General features: G+C 45.3%; 3 protein-coding genes across 3 annotated transcripts in view; 2 read left to right on the top strand and 1 right to left on the bottom strand.

Annotated features, from left to right (window-relative positions):
* Window positions 1-6,688, top strand: part of LOC8037928 (histone acetyltransferase KAT8) — a 29,513-nt gene extending 22,825 nt beyond the window's left edge. The window contains exons 7-9 of the mRNA XM_002406012.4: window positions 1-235; window positions 2,951-3,101; window positions 5,071-6,688. Coding sequence (XP_002406056.2) covers window positions 1-235; window positions 2,951-3,101; window positions 5,071-5,290 — 606 coding nt within the window. The 3' untranslated portion in view covers window positions 5,291-6,688. The remainder of the gene's footprint in view (window positions 236-2,950; window positions 3,102-5,070) is intronic.
* A 3,813-nt stretch (window positions 6,689-10,501) lies between these two features.
* On the bottom strand, window positions 10,502-15,247 carry LOC8037927 (CDGSH iron-sulfur domain-containing protein 1). Its single transcript, XM_002406011.4, has 3 exons — window positions 15,113-15,247; window positions 13,181-13,386; window positions 10,502-10,690 (listed from the first exon to the last, which is right to left on the bottom strand). The coding sequence occupies exons 1-3, from the start codon at window positions 15,114-15,116 to the stop codon at window positions 10,601-10,603; spliced, it is 300 nt and encodes a 99-aa protein (XP_002406055.1). The 5' UTR covers window positions 15,117-15,247; the 3' UTR covers window positions 10,502-10,600.
* A 134-nt stretch (window positions 15,248-15,381) lies between these two features.
* LOC115325376 (ubiquitin-conjugating enzyme E2-17 kDa) overlaps window positions 15,382-24,397 on the top strand; it is a 31,772-nt gene continuing 22,756 nt past the window's right edge. The window contains exons 1-2 of the mRNA XM_029986096.3: window positions 15,382-15,524; window positions 20,308-20,371. Of these exons, the coding sequence (XP_029841956.1) occupies window positions 15,501-15,524; window positions 20,308-20,371 (88 nt within the window). The 5' untranslated portion in view covers window positions 15,382-15,500. The remainder of the gene's footprint in view (window positions 15,525-20,307; window positions 20,372-24,397) is intronic.

Below are 24,397 nucleotides of genomic sequence, written 5' to 3'. Positions count from 1 at the left end.
ATCTACTGCCAGAACCTGTGCCTGCTGGCCAAGCTGTTCCTGGACCACAAGACGCTGTACTTCGACGTGGAGCCCTTCCTGCTGTATGTGCTGTGTGAGGTGGACAAGCAGGGCTCCCACCTGGTGGGCTATTTCTCCAAAGAGAAGGACTCCCCAGATGGGAACAACGTCGCCTGCATCCTCACCCTGCCCCCATACCAGCGCAAGGGCTACGGCAAGTTCCTCATCGCCTTCAGTGAGTCCCTCCCCCTCACTATTATTTATTATTTATTTATTAGCTATACATACCACGACTTCATTTGAGTTTATTGCAGGAATGGAAGGACACCAGCACACAGTAATGGTGGACAAGCAAAGAAACAAAAATGTCCTAGGAAATAATGATTGGAAACAATCGCGCGTTAAGAAAAAGGGAGCTGCATAATTGCCGGAATGAAGTCATTCTGAGCAAGCGTGTGTGCGGGCCCATTCAAGGTATTCCGCAGCTCAACCACGGATAGCGAGAAAGAATATTTGAAACAACTAGTTCTAATGTAACTGAAGTGGCACAATGTTTAAATTATGAAATCATTCAGTACGTGAGATATCAGAGAGAGGAGCAGTTCTTAGAAGATTCGGCTGTCGAAGGAAGAAGCGATGCTTTTGGCCTTTGAAATATGTATGTTTTGATAAGATCGCTGATATCTAATCTAAAATGCACCTACGTATATCTTATTCCTCCACATAAAAAGGGAAAGTAGAAACGCTCTGCGAGGAGCGAAACTTTTGTTACCGCGGTTCCCGAGGTGAAAACGAGTGTACATATAGAGGAAACCGACGCGGGAGGCAGATTGGGCACGAAGTCCGCACCAGCGTTCGGCCGAGACTCGCGTTCTATCAGAGAGGACTCAAATCCTAGCCGAGCTGAAAACAAACTCTAAATGGGATCTGTTTATTCTTGCTATCCGAGTTGCTCTTGGCAGGGCTCTACCAAGGAACCTGGAGCGCATCTCTGACTGGTCTGTTTACCGCTTCTTCAAAAGTGGTTCCTCAATTTTCGTCCGATGATATGGTAAAACTACCACAATCCTGGTGGTGGCACAGCAGTGGAGGTGGGTGCGACAGATGCCGATACTACTGGAGTGTGCTCTGCAGCCAGACGGCCATAGGAAACCAAAGCAGACGCGAGATGGGACGTTACGACGACCCTCGCGACCTCTAGCCTTTTTCGCCGGCCTTTTTTACACCCGACGGCATGACCAGAGCCGTATACAGTCTAAGCTCGTTATAACAGACTTTGATTTTGACCAAGATTTCGGTCTGTTGTAAAAGGAGTATGTTGTATGCAGATATGAAGTTCAGTCAATGGTGCATAGAGGAAAACCAACCAAACTTCACAAATGGGTATGTTATATCCAAATGTCTGTTGTAACCAAGTCTGTTATAATGAGCTTAGACTGTATGGGGAGAGTTTGCCCAGTCTATGATATCGTCGTCATAACGGCGATATCAAGCAAGTGAGCCACTCAACCCGCGGCGCAGAGCAAGAGGCACGAGCGCATGCGCAGGAACTCCCGGCTGCTCCCAGCGGAACGGGGAGGGCCGCCATTTTCATTCATCCGCCCGGCAGAATGCATGGGATCGAAATCCAAATTTTGGACTTTCCTTTAGTTTCGTGGGCTCTGGCAAGAAAATGATATAGTGTTATTCCTTGACGGCTTAAAAAGCTAACGAATGAAGTTGCTCTACGTTTGAATGCAAACTTTGATTCACGCAAAAAAGAAATAAGCTTACAGCAGACGACGGATGAACCTAACAGCCCTCTACGCCGACAGCGTTGTGGGAAAATGGTGGTCGTCTCTTCTTTGCTTCCTTCTTTCTCTCTCGCTCCTTCGGCGCTTTCCTCCCTTTCCTTCACTTTTCTCCTCTCCAGCGCCTTCGTCGCCACACCCACTGGCCAGACTCTCCTAATGTACGGCTCTGGGTGTTACATGCCAGCTGCAGTGACGTAATTTGTTGCCTCTTCGGAACCACTTTCAATGCATGGGTTAGATGGGACGGTAAACGCATCAGTCAAAGCCGTGCTTCCGGCACCATAGTTCTACTGTACTTAGGAAGTTTTCCCTCTCCTGTAAATGACAATCATTGTGGCGTGCTGTCTCGGGCACATTGTTGTTAGATTCCGGCTTTCAAGCAGCAGAAGTGTTTTGGGAGGCGTTTCGAAACTTTCTCACCACCTTCAGTGGCTCTTAGTTTTTCCGTTGGTTCGTTTTTAGGGGGGATTAGAGGAAAGCAGAATGATGTTTTGAGTTTTATGCGAGTGTCCAACTATACTACTTAGGATGTAAAACTGTATTCCACGGCAGTAAACTCTTTCACTGCAAGTGTCTTTCTTTACAACCTCTTATAACATAGTACTCTCCTTCACCTTACGACGTACCGCAAAGGATGCTACACGCCTCATTGGCCAATCCAGTATACATGCGTGCCACGTGACTTCACGCCTTGCCCGTCGTTCGTCTCATCCGAAAGGTCACGTAACCCGCTCTAGCTATGGATTGGTTTTGGTGGCTCAAACCATCTGTTGCGGTACATCATGAGGAGAAACGGAGTATAACATATTTATTTGAAAATAGGTCAATCTTTTAATGAACAGACCTGTGTATAAAAGTAGCCGGCAAATGACAAAACAGAACTTTTTAAATAAATATAAAAAAAAAAAAAAAGATGCTATCTACACAGTCTTTTTTTTTCTTCCTGCATTTCGAAGTTATCAGTACCTCGTCATTCGCTGGGCCTCTTCCTCAAAATCATGATTGGCTCTTCTTGAGCGTTGCAGTGAAATACATACGCAAGCATTGTTCATAAAGAGGTCGATCAATTTTTGAATAAATACGGTAGTACTGCCAATTGGTTTCTAACCTACTCGTTGTAGTCCCGATAACTGGTAACGTCCCTGTTTTCCACGAAGGCTACGAACTGTCCAAGATGGAAGGCACAGTGGGCTCTCCTGAAAAGCCACTCTCCGACTTGGGCAAGCTGAGCTATCGGAGCTACTGGTCCTGGGTGCTGCTGGAAATCCTCAGGGACTTCAGGGGCACGCTCTCCATCAAGGATCTCAGGTGAGTTCTCGCTGTGGAGTGCCACCTCGACATAATCCTGAGGTAAACAGTGATACCATAAAAAGTTTTGATTCCAAACTGATGGTGTAAGATGCCTCGTTTGGAGGAGGCAAAAATCATACATTCTTTGACTTTTCCAGAGTGTCATTAAATTTCTTTTATATTCAAATTGAAGAAAAAAGAAAAACAAGAAAATGTTTGTTTAAAAAAAGTGAAAGCCGTTTACAACTCCCTGTAACACCGAATTAGAGCGCAGCTCTTGAGGAGGAGGAGGGAAGGGTACTGGGGGGTGAAGTGACCTGGGGGGGGTCACGTGACCTTGGGGGTTCATGTGACGATGCCGATGATGTCATCAGTGATGATGACGATGACAATGCGGATGCCGGTGACGTCATCGGGGAGGTCACGTGACCTCGGCAGGGGGGTCACGTGACCTCGGGGGGGGGGGGGGGGGGGGGGGGTCACGTGACCTCGGGGGGTCACGTGACCTTGGGGGCCACGTGACCTTGGGATGACCTTGGGGTGACCTTGGTTACGCTGACGGCGACGCCGACGCCGGTCAAGCCGGGAACGGGCCCCTAAGAGCTGCGCTCTAAAATAATATGTTTATGTTTATTAACTTCCAAAGAATGGTTTCAGAAACTTTCATTCATAAACATGGAGGGTTTACCTCACAATAAATTATTTTCGACATATCAGCAACCCTCCAAGTCAGCAGGGAACAAGTTTTTTGCATATTTTATTTAGCGCTGCTTCATACTCGTTTAGCATAGCCAGAACATCTCACTCCCATTGGAAGTGGCATTTACTCTAGATTTAGCCCGTAGAAGCTTTCCATGGCCAGGAGAACGGTATACATCCATAAAGAAAAAAAAAAATCCTAAAAATTTGCTACGAGCAATCTTACTGGCTGAGGCCCGAAACATGGTTTACTATTGGTCCTGCCCAGTGATGTAATATTGTGCCATCTTCAGTAACCCCTTTCCCAGTATCTTCCACTTCAGATCATATTCCTGCTTTGCTGCTCTTCATAAGTATGCTTTGCCTCCTAGTTCTTGCCAGTTTATCTGTCAAGGAATGCCTGCTACAAAAGTTAGCTTGCCTACAAATGACACAAACTGGTAGCTATTGTCTGGGAAACAACAAGGTCTCAAAGCGAAAGGTGCTAACAATGCTCCAGGTGAATTTCGCCTAGTCCTGGACTGAAATTTCCTAAGAAACAAGTTAAGGTACCCATATTTGGAAAAAGCTAAGTTCTTTGTGACAAAAACTTAATATTTTAAAACGCAGAAACTTTCTATAATTTTTAGCTCCTTTTGGGTGTTAGTGTTTTTCTCTAGAATTGCATTTTCTACAATTACTTTTTACCTTAACTTGCCCTATGAGTACTCTACTTCACATTAAACCAAACATTTTGTAGATTGCAGTTATTTTTATTTTAAAATACCTACATTTCCTAATAAAGCAACTTTTTTCTGGAGCTTGTTAAACATGGTATGTTGTAGAAATTGGCCTACAAGACTTAAACTTTATATGTTATCAATCGTAATAGGGTTCAATTCACCCTGAAAGTTTGAATCAATTTGAGGGAATGGTTCAAAAATTGACCATTTCTGCTCGCTATATCTCACAAATAAAGCGTGATAATTGATTCTATGAATGCTATCTTCCAGAAACTCTGTGTGTGGCATCAGAGGCATCCGCAAGCCTTTCTGTAGGGTTTCTTTTTTCCTCATCCCTCCTCTTTAATATGCAGTCCTCACTGCAGCACTGCCAGAGCATGAAGGCATCACATGACTGTATTAAACCCACTCGTGGCACGGAGTCTAGCCGGCGACTAAACAAAAGCATAATTAGTGGAATTCTCAGCTTTGCTCCCACCGCACTGTCAGCATAGCATAGGAATGTCACAAAGTAGTTCTGCCACACCTGTGTGATAGAGAATGACGTGGTCTCTCCCCTTTTGCAGCCAGATGACAAGCATCACGCAGAACGACATAGTGACAACGCTGCAGAGCCTTAACATGGTCAAGTACTGGAAGGGGCAGCACGTCATCTGCGTGACCCCCAAACTGGTCGAAGAGCACTTGCGGAGCGCCCAGTACAAGAAGCCCCGCCTCTCAGTGGACATCTCCTGCCTCCGCTGGACCCCGCCCAAGAAGCGGCCCAAGCCGGGCAAGAAGCTCTAAAAAGCATGCTTTGCAAGACTATTCTCATTGGGCTCCTCTGTTGTCTGTCTACTGCGGTTGCGGCGAAGGATTCTTGAGATGGCCGCCCAACTAGACTCGCTACGATACAAAAGTTTTTAGCGACGTGGAGGTGTTTGGCATGGTGCATTTAAGAAGCCACTTTTCAACGTTTACTGCTTGGCCTTATAGTGTGGTACAGTTGTGGACAACGTAAGCTGAAATGACCGAAAGATATTGGCGACGCTGCCTTGACGCGAGAAGCTAAACTAGTAACAAGAGAGAGGACGGGGACGGTGGTGCAGTGGTCACGGCTATCTTACTCGGCCCGTTCCTCTTCCATGTTACAGGTGTGCTATGGTGCGACTCGTCTCTACTCTTTGCTACTGCCTACCGCCACGCTTGTTGTCGTCTGTGCCGGCAAAATCATATTCCAATGCCCGAAGGGGCAAAAACGAAGACTCATACAATAGGGCGCACTAGTGGCACGTGGGCAACAAAAGCACACAGATCTCGTGCGTGACCGGGCCTAGCCGGATAACATATGCCACTGCAATCTCGACTGCATGCTTTCTCTCGATTGCCAATTCAACTCCTTGCGTTGGGGCGGCACCACTGGTATCTTTTGGTCGTTGCTTGGTCACTTCGACTTATTTTGCCCACGACCGTACATGCAGCATTCTAGTTTTGCAGAACCGTGTACAACACGGGAGAGATTTGCAGGTGCAAGTTGGGTCTCATTCTGATTAATATGAACCGTTTTGAAAGGCTGTTTGAACTGCATGACTGGGAATGTGTCAAGTGCTGATGAATAGACACTAAAGCAGGAATGGATCAAGAAAAATGGGCACAGTAGGCCAGCACATTAGAGGGAATGTTGAATCTTCCTTTGGAAATGATTTTCCCACGTGTTTTTCGTGCCACTCTTCCAATGTGAATTTCAATCCCAATATTGCCGAGAAGAGTCTGTTTCGAAAAGATATACACATTATACTTCAGAAATTTTATCCCAGATATTGTTCTACTTTCGTCAACAAATAGTATTTTGTTTGCAACATGCCAAAAGTAGGAACTCTTCCACCTGTTGTAACGGATGCCTATCAAAATGTGCTCCAGATTCAATTTAACCTTAGGGTAGTTCCATTACAAGAAATCGGGATTCCAACATTTCTGTCCAACCAAAGCGATGCAAATCTTGTTTTGCCCCCTCCTATCATGTTAAGCCCATTTCCAAAACTGCTTTATATGGTATTAGGCTTTCCCAGTGTTCCTAACTGAAGTTTTGTGTTTGCATTGTGTAATAGCATCGTCATCGATGGCACCACAAGTATTTGTGGAACCACGCAGTTGTATATAGTCACATAAAGTATCTTCGGAATAAAATGTAGTACTGCCGCGTTAGTATACCGGCTTTAATTGATTTTCATTGCCAGTTGAATACTGCAGTTACAAATTATCCACTTCTGACAAGTGGAGTCCCAGTCACTTGGAGGAAGGACCACCTCGATTTGCTTTTGCTACACGTGCTCCAAGCTCCAGTGCATTAACACTCCCGGCCACCGACACCCCCCCTAGAAAGAAAGGGACGGGGCATGGTGACTATACTTTGTTTCACGATAATTTGGCGAACAGTGGAGGCCAAGGCCCCGTGACCCAATAAGAGTGTCGGAGCGAGGCACATGACCCGACGTCATGGGAGCATTTGTGTCACTACGCCAAATGCGAGGCGCGAGGCCCGGAGGAACTGGCTGTTGTTTGCTAGCCAAGAGTTGTGTGTTCCAAAACCAACCAACTTTAAAAAAAAAAAATTGGGTTGTGTGTGTGTTTATACAGCCTAGAACTTGGTCTGCCTCACAGGGGTGACGAGTCTCCCAGCTGTAGATGAGAAATTTAGCCAGTGCGGTACAACCGCTAGCCTGGGGTCTTTAACGTGCATCACGCAGTAGTGATACACGACCGCACGCCGGTACGATGCTCATCCAGATCGAAACGGGCAGGGGTGGGGCTCGAACCCAGGATCCCTGGGTTCTGCAGCGCGAGCTTTCGCTCCACGTGCTCCGAGCTGGTGTGCGCTAGACCACTCGGCCACCGATCCCCCCTGACCAACTTTAAATGAACGTCCACCGCAGCCCGTCCGCTAAAATAGCAAGCACTTCAGGAACAGTTCATGAGACAACCATGCGCTCAATTTAGCCGTGAATCTGCGACAAGCGCTAATGCGAGGGCGAAGTGCATTTTTTGAGCGGAAACGGCCAATTACATGTCTGCGATTGCAACGGCCATGGCGCTACAAAGAGAAAAAATAAATCGAGAGCGGATACGGATGTGGCGTTACTTTTTTGGTTTAAATATAATTGAAACTAATAAATTTGAGCTTATTTATTCTTTATGCTTCGTATCTTCACGTTAGAAATAGAATCGCGCGATTTCAATTGCCTTTAAAAGAAAAAGGAGCCTAGAACCACCTTTTTTCTTGGACGGCGCTGTTGCTATGGTGGTAACGAGGCCCCTGTGGCCTCAACCATGGAGCGTTGTCACATTCCTTGCACCGGCGCTCTTATTGGGTTGCGGGGGCTCCAGCCTCCACAGTTTGTCAAGTTATCGTGAGACGGAGTATAGTGGCCACAGAAATCGGGGTTGTAAGTGAAAGACTACGATCACTAAAGAGGGTTAGATCAAACGCATTGGTATGGCGTCTCTTTGCGACGTGCGACGTCAGACCTCCAGCGCAAGACTCGTCTTATGTTGTACTTTGGCTGCACGTGCACATTTGAGGCTGGCAAGGCGCCACATTGTTATCGAAGGTAGGAAGCTCACACTGCAGGCGGAACACGAGCGAAGGACTCACTTGCCGCTCTACCAGGCTCGTGTCCTCTACCTAACCTTTTGGAGAACAAACTAGTGAAACCCCTCCAACGCCCCCTTAACTACAAACGGGTGCACTGAGCACCAAAATAATGTCTCGAATGTGCACTTCGAATGTCCGAGAGGTTTCGCCGTATTCAGCCAATTGAACCAGAATGGCGAAATAATGCTCATTAGACGGTTCTGGCCAAATGCGTTTGTGTAAGTGAGCGGTTGGTTTATGAAGTTCTAGAATACTGTATAGGGGAAAGTCGACTTTGTCCGTCTTCACAGGCTCATACGCTTTCGAATTTTATTTGCGAAGCTGGCTTAGAAGTATGTATACTGGGTGTTTCACGAAGGCTTTCAAAAATCCCTGAAAATTAGGTGGTTGAGAAGAAAAAAAAGTCTTTCCGAGAACAAACTGCCAACCACGGCAGAAGTCGGGGATTGCAAAGAATGTACTAATTAGGCAAAATAATTAACCAAAAATTTACTAATCAATGTTTCAATTAGTAAAGACAGACATATGGTTCCAATTACAAATCTGCTGAGCATCATTGCAAATCACCGCTAAACAGTCACTTTAGAAATGCACATACAGCATTTATGGCTTTCCAAAACAAAAATCATTTGGATGCGTTTCTAGGTTTTGGTTTCCTATTGGACTGCTGGGCCCGTTGGCTGGGAAGGATGCGCTTCGATAGGAAACCAAAACCAAGAAATACACACGGGACGGTGCAAAATAATGTACAGTGCCCCTCAAACTTAAAGGGATACTTCAACGAAATTTGAAATATTTCCGTCGTGTTCAAAAATAGGTTGAATATGATCCACAATATCCGTAAATGACAATCGCACGTTTGTATTTTGATCCTGGTGGCTGCATTTTTCGTTATAAACGGCCCACTCTGGCAAGCGCTCGGAGAAGGCCCAGCTTAGAGCATGTGACATCCAACGCAATCGTGACGTAGGTCGTCTCAAGACGAGCAAAGATACGGCGAGGCTGACGTCGAGAGGATGGCCTAGTCGTTCCAGCCACCGAAGCGGCTGCTTTTGTACGAATTTTGAGTGACGGGTTAATCTTCTATTATAATCTTTAGGGGGACAATAGCGACTTCTGCGACACACAAGAGAGATTCTCCGGAAGAGGGGAGTTCCTCTTTCCCCCCTTCTCTCGTCGTGGCCGGAGACGAGACAACCTCCGTCACTAGCTGTCAAGGTTCCTAGAGGAGCATTAAAAAACGAGGCGTTAGCGACATCCACCAGGTGCTCTTTGCGAATCGTTTAATTCGTTTTAAAATTCCTTTTCGAGACTTTTTTAACAAGATATTGGTATGCTCCATGTGATACTGCTTTTTTGAACACATAGACCAAAAAATGAGCTCCGAAATTTCGTTGTAGTATCCCTTTAAAGCCGCCACTCGGTTTCGCAAATATTGACCTATTGCATGCTACCCAAAGATAAATTGATCGCTGCAGCTGCTGGAATGCCTTCTTCTGGTTGGGCTTTCATCGAGGACGCAAATCTTCACCAACTAGTTGGACCGCTAGGTTCAGGAATAGCTCAAAAAGTGAAGAAACCGGACCATCTCGTGGCGGTGTTAAGTTTGGAGCGCACTGTACCTGCGTTACATCTTTCCAAAACGAGTAGATTTAGTGGTTTCCAATGATGCTCGGAGAGTATCTAACTGGAACCACGTTCATTTTCCCAAACTTAAAGTTAATTAGTACATTTTAGGCTATTTAGCTAATTGGTGCGTTTTTTGCGATCCCCGATGGCCAGCATGGCTGGCAGTTTGTTCCCTGGAGTTTTTCTTGGCACCCTACTTCTAGCCCCAATGCCATTCTCCTCCTCCAATCCCCCTAAAGCAGTCTAAATAAAAGTAAACTGTGCAACATACCAAGCCTCTCTAGAGATCAGTTGTCAGGTTGCTTGCTAGTGGCAGGTGTGGCACTGTGTCTAGGCCTCAGAACCACTGACAAAAAAGTATTTTCTATTGGTTAGGTAAAATTTACAATTAAGCTTTAATCGCCTAACTCTCCAGAAGGACGACTCTTGAAAATAAATCTCAGCAGATTAGTACTAATCAGTTCAAGATATGATGCATGCAATAGTACTGTTATAATGAAGCGACTTTTCTTACAAAGCCAAACTACGGTAGTCTTAAAAGCTGCAAACAATTTGCTGCCTAAAAATGCAAGGGAATGGAAAACTGAAGAGGAAAGCTGGGACAATTAGGAAGAACAAAACATTTGTTCACAGTCACCATAGCAAAGGTTGGTTTTTTTCTTTTTGTGTGTGATCAAACTATTTTTAAAGAAACACCAATACCAATGTCTTTCATGATTAACGTACGAGACCCTCGATGAAATACCAACACCGGGTTCTTTATTTTCAACGAACGCTTCTACCTTAACAACACTGTTACTGGCAACGTGGAAGTATGGGTCCTCTGCAGCTCTCCTTTACGCGTCCTTACGTTTCACTATCAGCGGCCCGACGTTGTCTCCGCACTCTTCGTTGTGTTTGTTGTGGGAGCCATCGCAGTAGGGGAACTGCAAGAAACAACAGTGTCAATTTAGGGCATCCTTTCAGTCTAGATGGCAAAAGGATTTGTGAAGCATCTTTTCAATGAATGCCACACATGTTGCACGGAGACACATCACTAGTATGAAAGCACTGCCCATCGATAGTTGCATCTTTCATGATGCACAAGTTCCTAGTTAAGAAACCTTATTTATTCCAATGAATGCAGATGTTGATATCTTTATGCTACATTTACTAAAAGTGCATATCAACTTTAACCTAACCCTATGTTACAATCAGGGAGTGCGAGTACAGAGGTCTTTTAATTTGTTTCCGTATTCCCGTTATAGGACAGAAACACCAAACACACTGTGAAGTGCCTCCTATCACAGTCATACAAGTATACAACATTCATTCTTGATGTGAAGACTTAAAAATAAAAAGAGGAAGACCGCTGCATGAATATTTGTCTCGCTGTGTGCCAGCCTCAGCAGACATTAGATGGGAAAGAACACTAACTGACTACAATGTGTTAACAAATTTTAGTCAATGATTGCAAGGGTTACTTTGAAATGCAGTCTTAAAGGCAGTCATTGTCAGAGGATGATCAAATTTATGAAATTTGCAAAACAGGCAATGGAACTTAACACGTCCAATTATATCTTCTCTTTTTTTTTTTTTGTTGTTTGGTTTTGTGAGTGGATGCAAGAATAGCCCCTCAAGGTCCGACCACAATGGTGCATAAAAGAGTGAGACCTTTGTTGCAGGCACATCGTTATCTCAGTAGAATGAATGCTTAGGCAAGAGAGCCAACGAAACACCGCTGAGGCAACGATAAAGAGCCCATCCCTCTTGTCTACATTTCCCGGAATTTTCACCTTGTAGTAATCCTTTTAATTTCCGTGTGGCACCTATAGCATAATAACCACAATCTACACAAGTATAAAAGGCTAAGCAAAAAATAACCCTCTTATGAAAAAATAAAAAAAGCCATTTGCTTTGGTTACAATTAGCATGCCGGCAAAAGCCCTGCAAAAATAGCTCGCTGTATGCGTTTGTGTGGCGGAGCATCTTGTAGACCAACTGTCTGTCTACGAAACAAATTCTTCCCAAGATACAATGTACCTGGGCATGTGCTGTGCCCTAACCGGCACCACTGTGGTGGCAACAGAGGTGGAAGCGAGCTTATAGAGTTTCACCTAAAGGGATACTGAACCGAAATTTCGAGATCACAAAACAAGTCTGGACGGATAGGTGAGATGTGGCAAAATTCAAAAACATCATTCATACAGTGATATCTCTTAACGGATCGCCGTGTTTTTGGAAAAGAAGTGCACGATTGAACACTGCCGACGAGGCTGATCGGATGAGTCGTGTCACAATTCTCATTTCCTCTCCTCCTCGCTATGTCCCAACGAGCTGCTGAACCAAAACGAGGAGGAGAGAAGCGAGGCCGCTTCCCCTAGTTCTCAAATTTTCCAGGGGGACAATGACATTATAGCCCTTGCTTGATCGCGCCCTAATTTTCCAAAAGTATGGCTATCCGCTTGAGATACCGATGTACAAGTGATGTTTTGGAGTTTGAAGCGTCCCGCTCAACGCTTATGTGGCCTTATTTTGCAAAATCTATATTTTGGTTAAAGTATAGCAAAGAAACCAGGGCCACAGGCGCACCTAATAACCCCGGCAGGTTGTCTCGCTTGTGCAGCCGAAGCTCACTCTAAAGCAAGACGCTCATACTGCAGGCTCGGCTATACTACCGCTCAAAGGCGAAACAAAACGCAGGAAGCTCTTAATTCATTTTTTAAGGTGCCCAAAACTTTCTCCAAATCGCTTACCAAGTGCATGTTGCCAGGCAAGGCAGACTTTAACAGTGAAGAGGTCAAGACCCGCACCCAGAGTGCTCGCGAGCCAAACACCACACATAAATTTTTTTCGGTACCTTAGGAATCCCATGCAGAAAGGAGCAAAACTACATTTGTACTTAATGCAACCGCCGCTTAGAATGAATCTTTGACGTTTATAACCGAAGAAACATATATTAGTTCTCTCCACGCCATGGTAGTTGCGGAAAAATTGGAAGAAAACTTGACGGCAATGACCGCCTCGACTGGCAGTTAGAACAAGTGGCCACGTGATCTGGCAAAGATTATGTGCCGCCAATGTTTATCATAGCCACGCATCGAGTTTGACATTTTCAGGGTCGGGCTATTATTGTCATTGCAGCGATTGAATACGAGCCACTACTCGAATGCTCCTCGAGCTATGATTTATCACGAGCCCAAAAAGCGCTAGCACGATGCTTGGGTCCAATCTATGAACCGCATTCAAATATAGTCACTCGAGGGACTATGGCACCTTGCAGCAAAGAAGTTTCTTGGTCAGTGGCGTTGCGTGCAAGTATACTTGGTCCCACTAGTGCCAGTGTAAGCTAGCGTAAACTGAAAAACATTCAGAGTGATTATCGTTGCACCACCCCTTTAATCTTTGGTTTCACTCTGAACATGGACGAATCCTACCTTCTTGGACCTCCAGCAGCGGCAGAAGACCGCCTTGTTCCCGAGGTCTTCAATGTCGACAGAGTTGACGATCTTGGGGTTGCTAAGGTCCACGCTCGAATTCACTCGTCCCTTGCCCCCCCTGCACTTGTACAGGTACAGGCTCAAGCCCAGGGCCACAGCCGTGCCCACCCATGGCAGCAGAGGTACAACCTGCTCTCTCGTGTCTGGCAGAAAAAACAAAGTAGGAAAAAATAAAGAAAGTTGTCACACGGCTTTTTGTCGGACCATCTGCCTTCCAAAGCAGGTGCCTCTGTTTTTCTCTTTTTCTTTTTAGAGACATGTGGAGCTAGCATTGCCTTTACACAAACTGCGTGCTGACTTCTGTACTTTTGAGCCTACATGTACTGCATCTCAACTACCTAAAGTGCGCATTTCACCAAGCTGCTAAGGTTACTCTCGAAAGGTGATCAAGTTAAAAGTAGTTATATCACTAAATACACATCTATAGATTGCCGCAACATTAGAATTGTAGGCAAAGCTCCACCCGCAAAATGCAACACCCCGCACAACACTCAATGGGCAAACTGGGTGTCGGGCAGAGCTTCATATTTGTAGGCATCAATCTTGGAGGGATGGATAATAATGGCTGTACACTTGGTAAGGGGCTGTAGGTTGCACCACATAGCCTAAGAAAAAGGCACTGATGGGTGGCCCTCTCTAGAGCAACTCATTTTGGGCACTCGGTGCAGAGCGGCTGCAACTTGCAATCGTTGCGATCCAAGCAAACAAAAAAAAAGTGACTTCCTCCTGAGTTGTGGAGTTGGCAAGCTCGAGCGATGTCGCTTGGCTTTGTAGAGGACCGTTCTAACATTCCTGGAAGATGGTGGCTCTAGTCCCCCCTTCCCACAACGGCAGAAAAATGGCACATCGTTACCAAGCGACACCACTTTTTCTCTCTGGGAGTTTGAGTGCAGGGCCTCTCACGTTTCCTATGTTAAAACACTGTTGCTGGAGTTTCTTAAGGCCCGTTCACACACTAGCAACTCCTTGGAACCGAGTGCCTTGAAACCTCTTAAAATTTCTTAGGACAAGAGAACACACTGGCACGCTGGCGCCACCTATGCGGGGACCCTGGAACTGCATTTCACTAAAGCGAAGGTCTTGTGGGATTTCCGAGGTCAAATGTGCGTAATACCTATGAGAAATGGTCGTTTATAACATTGACAAGTTTTTCGAGCCAAGAAAGTAAGGATGATGTGCGAGAGAATTAAAAATTTTGTGGAACCGCCAAGTTTACACTGTTACCCAACACATGGTGCCAGTGCCCTCTCGTTACAAGAGATTTTAAGAGGTTCCAAGGCGCTCGGTCTTTAAGGGGGACACTACCAAAAAACAAAAAAAAAAAAATTGACTTCTGCATAAAAAAGCTAATTTTGAAAAATGTCATATTTACACTCACTTCTTGGCATAAATTTCACTTTAGGAAAACTATCGTTTTGTTATTACGTAACTTGGTTGATTTTTACGAGATTTTCTGGGTGAAATTTTCAGAGGAAGGTAACTATGAGCTTGTATTTCTAATGACTGATGCACATTGAGGATGATGGCTCCACTGCAGTGATCTTATCACCGTGGAAACAACTTGCGAACTCTATTACTACTGACCCACATGCACCCAAGAGAACAAACACGGCATTCTGAGCAAAATACTCTTGCCGCGACTGCGTCAGACCACAGGAGTCTGGACTCGAACCTGTGAGGCTTTCTGCCAATTAACCACGTTTCGTTTAGTAAAAATCAGCGATGATCGCAGAAACAAAAGCAAAACCAACGAAGCCCACCGAGCATTCCTGGAAAAAATTAACTGCTATTGACGCCGTCCCGGTCGTGTTTGGTTGATTCCTTCACGAGCAAGGGATAACGAAAAGAAAAAGGAGCTTATAAACTTACTCATTGCAACCTGAAAAACCTACCACCGCAGGAGCAGAGATCTAACGATAACCTTGCCTCGCCTACCTCTCTTCCAACTATCGTGCACTACAAAATCAAAAGTAAGCCAACCAAAAGATTACAAAGTAATTTGGTGCGCAAAAAAGGCGATTCAGACGGTTATAAAAAAAATTAGATTTATTATTTATTAAATTTATAATACCTTAATATAGTTATTTTATTTACTATAATGTAAAACAAAATAAATATTTAATGTTTTACTCACGTGCTCCGAGTGAGCCATGGAGCACGTTACGTGCCTGTGCGTTCGCGTCAGTCCGGCCGATGCGCAGGGCGACGACGATTGTTTAGCCGTCTGTCGGTTTTCTGGAGGGGTAGGCTTACTGTCATGGCTTTGAAAAGGATCAACAAGGTAAACCACCCGAATCTCTCGTTTTCCCGAGTTCCGCCCCGTCTCGTGCGAACGGTAGAACGCGCCGAGTGACCCAAAACGCTTTTGTAGCGAACCTAAGGTCATGCCGCTAGAAGACGGCCTTGTCAAGGTGGTTATAGGCTTACCACTCATCCAACCGGCTTCGGTGAAAACGGCACCTTTATTTTATTTTTTCTTTATTTTTAATTCATTCGCCTCGCATGTTTCACGAATGTGGCGAGCTTCTAAGTGCGTAGCTTCGTGTCATTTTCGTTCCGAGAGCGGGACTCTGAACCCAGGGAAGGACTGGGACGGACTGGTCTTTGCACCTCGTCGTTTTTGATGGGCATGCCATTGAGGTGTAGTGGCGAGGCTCCCCTGCGCTTCCTGTACACGTCTAATTACTGACACAATTTTGGGGCCAAAAAGGTCGCGCATTTGTGGCGATGACGCCTGCTTTATGCCTCCTTGCGAACCATGTGACTCGAGGTGCGACACGCTAGCGAGGAAGCTCGGCCTATCTCCACGTATTGCTTCGGAAACGCGTTTGATAAGAAGCGACCAGGAACCTTTTATAAAGTAGCTAGTCTTTAAAAGTACCGAACAATGTTCCCGAAGGCAGGCGGACGGGCGACGTGTTTGGAATTAACGAGAGCGAAGCTAAGCAAAATAACGAGGCAGATTTCTTTCCCCCCGAAAAGATGAATTGCGCGTTTCAGTCCCCGTTGTTCCCAAGCGCGCGCCTGTTCATGCGTAGACTTGTCGGTAAATTCGTTAGGACGGGAAGACATTGGCGCGTGATTTCTTAGTAACCGATTTATCTCGGCGGCGGACAAATTGTATTATTTTCTTTCGTCGAATCGCTTCTTGCTGCTGCAAACGCCCGCGTAACTTGGGTGATTACAAGAGCTTGCGTGAGTCACTGGGAGCGGGGTCGCTCTGTGACGACATGCCTACGTCACACCCCGAGGTCGTAGCTTGCCGATACGCTTTCAAAGGACAGGTGGAGGGGCATGCTGGAAAATCGCGGAACGAACCGCCCCAATGTTTGGCTGTGTGCGCGAATAATTTTCCTCTCGTTTCTTTTCTTGTTTTACTTTACTTTAATGTGGATCCTAACACAAACAACGGCAACCAATCTAGCCCGACTTTCGAGACGCCCTAAAGGCATGATTTAAAAGTGGTCGTCGACTGTAATGGAATGCTTGCATGCAATAATGCGTAGAAATTCGAATATTGACTGACCTCTCCCTACGAGTTGATTAGCTTTCCAAATTGGTTGCCCCTACGAGCCTCTCTGAGCTTGAGTTCATATGGAGTTGGGACTGTGGGACAAAGAAGTCAAACCAGTTTCCAACTGCGGCAAAGCGTCTGCCTTTTCTTTTCTTTTGCTTTGGATGTGAGCCAGGCCAGGTTGGATCACTGTGTGAAGTTTTTAATCTCCACCATGGTACTTAATAACGTCCAGTTGCCAGATTTGTTGTGGAATGTTTGTCATTGAGTGCTACCCTCTGCCTTTTTTAAAACCCTGACACCCAACTTTGGGTGAGCTTGGCAATGGTTCCAAGGGAAGTCCTTCCAAATCGAGGTAGATCTTTTTTTGGAGTTAATTAAAATTGTTGCCAATATAATTTTTTCCCTCGTTGCGGTTTTATTGTATGTGGAAACTTCGATCAAAAGAGATACCGAAGGACGAGGGTTTGTGTCCGGTGGCAGTCCAGCAACCGGAAGACGAGGTGCATTAATTTGAATATTGCTTCGGAGTTTAGCGGACGTGCGTGACTCGTTATTTCAGATGGCAGTCCATGTTGCAACAAGAGTATTTTACTGCATATGCCATCAGCATGTGTGTTGTTTTGTAATGTATAACATGGTGCACACCGCGATAATCGTAGGTAGATCTGGTCAGAACCTCTGTTGCTAAAGCCATGCATGTTTTTGCTGACCTAATTGCACACAAGTGACTGGTCTCTTTCTGCCTGACCCTGGATCCTTTGTGCAACTTTGACACTGCAAGCACTGTATGCTTTGCCAGATTTTTAATATTTTCTCAGTGTTTGCATGCGGTGGTTTGTGGCTGGATAGCTCTGAATATTGCAAGATTTGGCAGAGGAATGAGTGAAGGCCTGTCGATGCAGGAGCGTTTACTTGTTTTCTTCCGTTACATTAAGAGTCGCCAAGATATTTGTGCCTCGTAGGTTGCATGCAAAGCTACTTCTTGGATTGGTGCCACGCTTCACACGAGGCACGGATGTCACGGTGACAGTAGACTTATGCGGAGGCTAGCTGCCATGACATAACGCGACGTAAGCAAGCAGTACTCTGTGATCGGTCACTAGAGGAGTTTCTGAGATTGTCTGTTTATGGTTATAACTTGGATCTACGACCTCTAAGCATTCTAGGAAAAAAAAAAAACAAGATTAGATTGATACCTGTCAGATTTCCCTTAGCAACGGGATCGCAGCAAGTCTATTTTCTGCAGTTCAGCACAGAAACCAGAGGGCGCCATCGGACGTGTCAATGTCAATTACTGCTTTCCGCACTGCTACCATGACAACCAACGGCGGACTGATTTTTGAATGTGCAATTCGTTCGCAGGAAGCAATCGCTCGTGATCGCTTTTGCACATTCAATGGCGCCCTCTGGTTTTTGCGCCAAATCGCAGAAAAACTAATGTCTGCAATCTTTAATCCTGTCATTAATAGGAAAATTTGGACTCTTAATAAATAATTATGTTGCATTATACAGCCGGAAGTTAGTCAGTCTCAATGGATGTCTCGGCTGTACGTGAGAAATTTAGCCAGTGCTGTACAACCGCTAGCCTGGGGTCTTTAAAGGGACACTGACACCCCCCCAAAAATTTTTTTATTTTTTCGGAGGACTACCCAATTAATATTTTGCAACAGAGTAGCGTATTTCTTTAATAAAGCCAAAAGACGCAACTGCTCGAAACCGAAACCCGACGGAGGTCGGAGAAGTGGAGAGAAGAGAGCGACTGGCGGAAGTCGCGTGGCTACACCCAACCGTGCGGTTTTTTGTTGTTTTTTTTCTCCTCTCCGGTAGCAGACGACACGACATGCGGCGTGCGATGCGGCGTGCGGGAACAGCTTGCCGTGCGATTCTTTTGCAGTTATGTTTGTTCCGCTCGTTGTTCTGTACTCCAAGATGAGTTGTTTTGTACATTGAGGAGTTGGAGATGAGTAGTGAGTGCCCGTGGTGAATTTCCATGATCGGCTCCGAAAAGAATAAACCCAAGATGTTGCGTGAAGAGCTGGCTCACATGTCTTGCATCCGAAAAAAAGTGGCATTGTGCGACAGAGTTTCCGAAAGATCAATGGTATCGGGACCAATGGCTGGCTGCAATTCCTGTAGAACATTTACGGGCACCTCGGAAAGCGGACGCTACCTGATTTATATGCTCCTTGCATTTTGTGGAAAGTTATTACATTGAGTTCGCAGGTGTCAAAACGGAAATCCCATACCGTTTAATTCAGCGAAGTATCGTCCGCAACATTTGTTTGTTATTTTTTTGTTCGTTTCTTCAGTGATGATTGTAAAAAAAAGAAAAAGGTGTGTAAACATTGAAAAATGTTTAAAAAAAAAAATTCACGGGGGATCGAACCCGGCCTCACCGCGTGTGAAGCGGACGTCTTTCCCACTGAGCTACTGGGGCAACTCGTTTCTGGTGAATCTCTTTCCTTAGTAATAATTCAGCCGGTAAACTGTAAGTTGGAAAGTTTGCTGTCGATTTTTCTCTAGCAAAAGCACTCCCGGGTCGAAGTCGGGAAGCACCACGCTTTGGGGACATTCGCACCTAGTAAAGAAATCGTACGCGTACATATTCAACTCGAAGTAGACACGTCGTGCTTGACGTTTGCGCGAGTGATGTCTTCAGCCACGAGAAGGGAGCGACGGCTCGGCGACGTCTTCGTGCAAATCGGCTTGGTGGCCGGGCGTGTCGTACGGGATGAATACCAATTCTTTTGATCAGTCCCAAATTTCTCTTTTAACGGTAGACAGAATTCGCCGGTACCGCGAACGACAGTTCTGAAATAGAGGTCCCACGCCCGTCGTCCGCTGCCATCGCCGTCCCCGCGAGTCCCACGATACGCGAAACGACGAACGCACAGAATGCTTCCGGTTGTCTGTGGAACTTTTTTTTTCAATCAACGTATTTACAGCTTTTTAGAAGCCACAAAAAATGGGTTTCATATTTTTTTCTATTTTTAATATTGAGTGTGTGCCTTCAGTGACCCACGACTTTGATTAAATTTGGTGGTCGCATCGATACCTTAGAAAACGGCCCGTGACCGCGAAAAAGAGAGTGAGCGAGAGTCGAACCGGCCAATTCTTGATCGGCGGTTTTCGGGCGGAAAGAAACCGAATTTCAAGCCGCAAATTCTGTTCTGGGTAGTTGAGCTTTCATATGTCACCTACAACTAAAAACCTCGGCTAGCATAAATACCCTGTCAGTGTCCCTTTAATGTTCACCATGCAGTAGTGACGCACGACCGACCGCATACCGGTACGATGCTCATCCAGATGAAAATGGGCAGGTGTGGGGATTGAATCCAGGATCTCTGGGTTCTGCAGCGCAAGCTTTTGCTCCATGCTCTTCGAGCTGCAATGTGCCAACGCGCTCAACCACCGATACCCTAAAATTGCTCATTATTGGGATTCTCTAGAATGCTTAGAGCTCGTAGGCTGAGTTGTGACCATAAATAGATGATTTAGAAACCGCTAGTGTCGTGGCATGGTGGAGCCAACTCATTTCTCACCGCAGGAGCTGCAGGATCTGGGACGAGACCCCCCAGCACAATGTTCGGCAGGTCCAGTAGGAGATGATCGTGAGTCCTGCTTCTGCTTTTTTGTTCTTTCGGAATGTAGTGACCCTCACCTTAATTAGTGCGCTGTGACGGAATGAATGCCTTGCATGTGCTGTCGTTCCGCAGTGCTGGCAATCATTCCTGCCCGTTTCTTGCTCTAGAAATGTTGCTTCAGAGTGTATAAAATTGACGCTGCTAAGAAATCTCTTGTGGCTCATAAACCACCAGGGTGGAAGGTCGAATTACATAATGCAACCCAAGTTGTACTTAGTTTCACCTAATGTTGTACTGCAGTGAAGGCTAGGAGCACGAGCTTTTAGCGTTGGCAGCTGCCCTTAATGCACAAGTGCTTATGCCACCGAGATGTATCCTAGAGCAAGGTGCTCACGCTTGTAGCCTTTACTGCAGTACATCATAAGATGAAATAGAGAATAGGTAATACCAAGGACCTGATATTGTTTGATCAAAGTTCACTTCTTCCTTAAAAGGAGAGGAATGTACTTGCACAACCTTTTCTCAATTTACAACCCGATTCATTTTGCCATGACATGTACTAGACGCAGATGCTTTTTTAACTTTTATTCTATAGTGCAAAACGGTTTCCTTTATCACATACATTTATTCATGCCGTAGCACAGGGCAGCTACGTTCATTAAACACAAAGTGGGGCTGAAGTTCGCGGAGCGTGCTGTATGGACTCTCACGACGATGGCGTCACGTGGGATGGAGCATCAATCATTCAAACACACTCTGTACTCAAATTCCAGCGAGTTTGTGAAACACAAAGTCGTAGCGAGCTTCATCAGAGCGTGCATGAGCAGCTGTGGGACCTTCAGATTGAATGGCTGCACTGATGACGTTGTGCCCGCATGTCCGTACATCCCTTCGCCGCGTTAGAGTCAATGCTGCCTAAATCTTCCCTAGGCGGGCTGTGAATACTCTGAGCTTCTGAACTTTCTCGTCGCAAGATTGTTGTTTCTGGAAGTTGTTGGTAACGACAAATTGACGTTGTGCAACTTTGTGAAGGAGTTATTTGTGGCCAAAATCTTTGCTTCGGTATTGAGGCGAAGATTGAACTTTGTGATATTGTGTAGCCGTGCGCGGTGTACGCGGACTTATAGCTCTTGCACCACTGTCAACAATTTTACGTGGTTCACCGAGAGACGGTTTGGGTAGTGACGTCGGTAGCGTTTGTGAGATAAGGGGGCGAGAAAAAACCTGTGGAAGGGAAATAAAGAGGTATGACCAACACACACACAAAAACAATTAGTGGTCAGGAAGTGCCGTAGATAATGTTCGGCAGAGAAAGAGGTGGGGAAAGGGGGGGGGGGGGTGATATTAGTGAAGGGGGACCTCCCTTCCCCCAAAGATTTTGATACTTTTCTGAAATGTCTGTGCACTAAATGGGAAGATATGGTCTGGGGCTATCGCCTCCCCCCCTTACCCCTTTCTGCCCCTTGCCCCCTCTTCCGATGCCTCTGGGGGAGGGTGAGGTTGAATCGTCCCATCCCCCTGTTTCGATGTCTCTGCATGGAGGCGCTGCAACTGCATGACAACGAGGAACAGCAAACCGTGCAATTTTCCAAATAATGGCTATAGAGGTCCTGGAAATCAAACTGTTTGCACTCTTGTGAACTCACAAACAGCCATAACAGAATTCCAAGTGAGAGGCTCGTGCCAGGGCTCGTAGCGTGCAAGCGCGTTCAGTGATTTCATTTTATAGTTCATACCCCTGACGTCGTGGTCAGGATTGTCAGTTACGAATGACAAATTTGATGGTGCGTGTTTGAATCAACGGTGACAAGTTTGTGTACAATGGAAGCTTACAGTCATCACATTCTTAAAACATCCGACCGTCAATATTGACCAACTAGACATTACTCTTATTTTTTATGAATGCAGAATTCATCCCACTTCGCCTAATCTTGGAAAACCGACCGCATCGACGCTTTCGGTAACCTACGTGGCCAATAGTCACTACTTAGGAAAAAAGCAGTAAAATTATTTAATCCCGCTACCAATCGGGGGGAAAACTGCCGAGGCGAAATCCATCCGATGGCAAGCAATGCTACTCGGCTGGTTCTGACCTAGCCACTTTGGGCTACAGTTTTGATAATATCCAAAAGGTGGAGAGGAAGGAGAGGAATGGCAAGGGTGTTATTCAGGAAATTCTGCTTTATTGGTGTAAATAAGAGTGATGTCAGACTGTCAACTTTGACTGTGTTGATTTTAGAATGCTATTACCCCAAGCCTCTCCCGTGCTTTTTTAGAGACCATCAAGGCATCTGGGTCGCAGCTGATAATCTAATTGGTCATGTCACATGCATGAACCATGGTAGTTTCTGCGCACTCTCTCGTGCTGCTCTTGTTTGGCACCGAGAAAGTGGTAGGGGAAGTTTTTGCCCTTTCAGTGAAAAACGTCACGAAGATAAGCTGATCTGCGGGTTTGTGAGAAAAGAAAACTTTGGGGCATTCTTTCGGCCACTCCCCCGCTACGTCATAACGCAAATAACCTTTGTGTTCATCGAGTTCGGCGACCCTGGCATGCATACAGCATGCCAATGCTACAGCACAGCTGGGATAGGCATGATTGTGAAAGTTGCTTCTATAAAATACCTAAGATGCAGTTAGCAGTTGCTCATGCAAAAAGTAACTTGAGGTTTGTACATAGTTATTCATTTTTAAAAATATAACAATGTTTTCTATTTTCATGTTGGGCTTTTTTTCCCCATGTTTCTTACTGTCCGCCACTAAGGCGAGGTCTGTGCCATTCTAGGCTGTGTAGTCCCTCTGCTTCAGTGAGTCTAGGGAACCTTCTGTTCTACTGCAATAACCTTAGCCTCTCCGCCTTTGCCGACACTTTCTATCGCTTCTTTGAGAGACCTACGGGGAAAAAGTCTGATACGAGTCATGTGCTGTCCCAGATAGGGCAGAAACGTGGGGCAGACTCTGTACAATTCGACATTAGCATTTGAGACAAAATTTATAGATCCTGCCATCAAGCGCCGAAAGCGATAAATAGTATCAGGTGGTGAGGAGTATTAAAACTTTGTTCATCAGAAATAATGCTAGAAACATTAATGCAGAAATGCATTGAAGAGGTTGGGCTGTACAAAAAAAGAAATTCTGTTAGCTTTACAGACAATGAAGTGATGATAGCAGACAAGTGATTCACCAAGGCAAGATTAATTTCAAAAGCTGTCCTGCAATGGGGAAAAAGAGAAGTAGCCAAGTAAAGGTTAAAGCTTTGCAGTTAATTCAGGTAAAGACCCAGGTTGAAAACAAGCAGCAGGACAGCAGAAAGAATAGCATACACTTTCCTTGCTTTGAAGTCCGAGCTGTCACGCTTGATGTTTAACTTTTGAAATTTTCAAACATGGTAAATGTGATTCTCTGGGCAATCTTCAAGCAAATGCGAATGCTGGTTCACACACTTGCTTTCCATTGCAATGTCTTTCGAAAAGGACACGCTGACGCCATCTTTGGGGAGGTTCTGGAATCTCATTTCACTAGACTGAACGTTTTGCAGTATTTGCAAGATAAAAAGTACATATTCTTTAGGAGAAATAGTTGTTTATAACATACTTTGATGTCCCGAAAGATGCCCCACCCCTGTAAGGTAACCCTCCCCTATTTTTGACAAGGTTTGCTATTTTTTTTCAAAAACAGGTAGTTGCAGTGCCCTTGCCATAGTGTTGAACCAAAACCGAACCGAAAACTTGAACCGAACCATTATATTTAGCTAAACCAGAACTGAACCAAACCATAATCTTCGTCGCCATCTTAGAACTGAACCAGAACTTGACCCTAAAAGAAAAATATAACGGTAACCGGTTCAAGACGGTTCACGGTAATTCTTTAAATTTTTTTAAGTATCGCAAATAAATACTTGAGAATAAGAAAATCAGTTTTATTTCTCTGTATTATCAAATCGTCATTACAGAATTGCAATGTATGAGAAATTTTAAATTTTCGTGGCACTTTTGTATTAGCACTATGATTTATTATGTGTAACCTGGTCTTGTGACGTCAGGGTGTCAAGACATG

The sequence above is a fragment of the Ixodes scapularis genome, unplaced genomic scaffold (genome assembly GCF_016920785.2).
Source record: "Ixodes scapularis isolate PalLabHiFi unplaced genomic scaffold, ASM1692078v2 PGA_scaffold3__209_contigs__length_174095766, whole genome shotgun sequence".
NCBI classification, from domain to species: domain Eukaryota; kingdom Metazoa; phylum Arthropoda; class Arachnida; order Ixodida; family Ixodidae; genus Ixodes; species Ixodes scapularis.
This window is presented reverse-complemented; position numbering and strand designations above follow the sequence as displayed.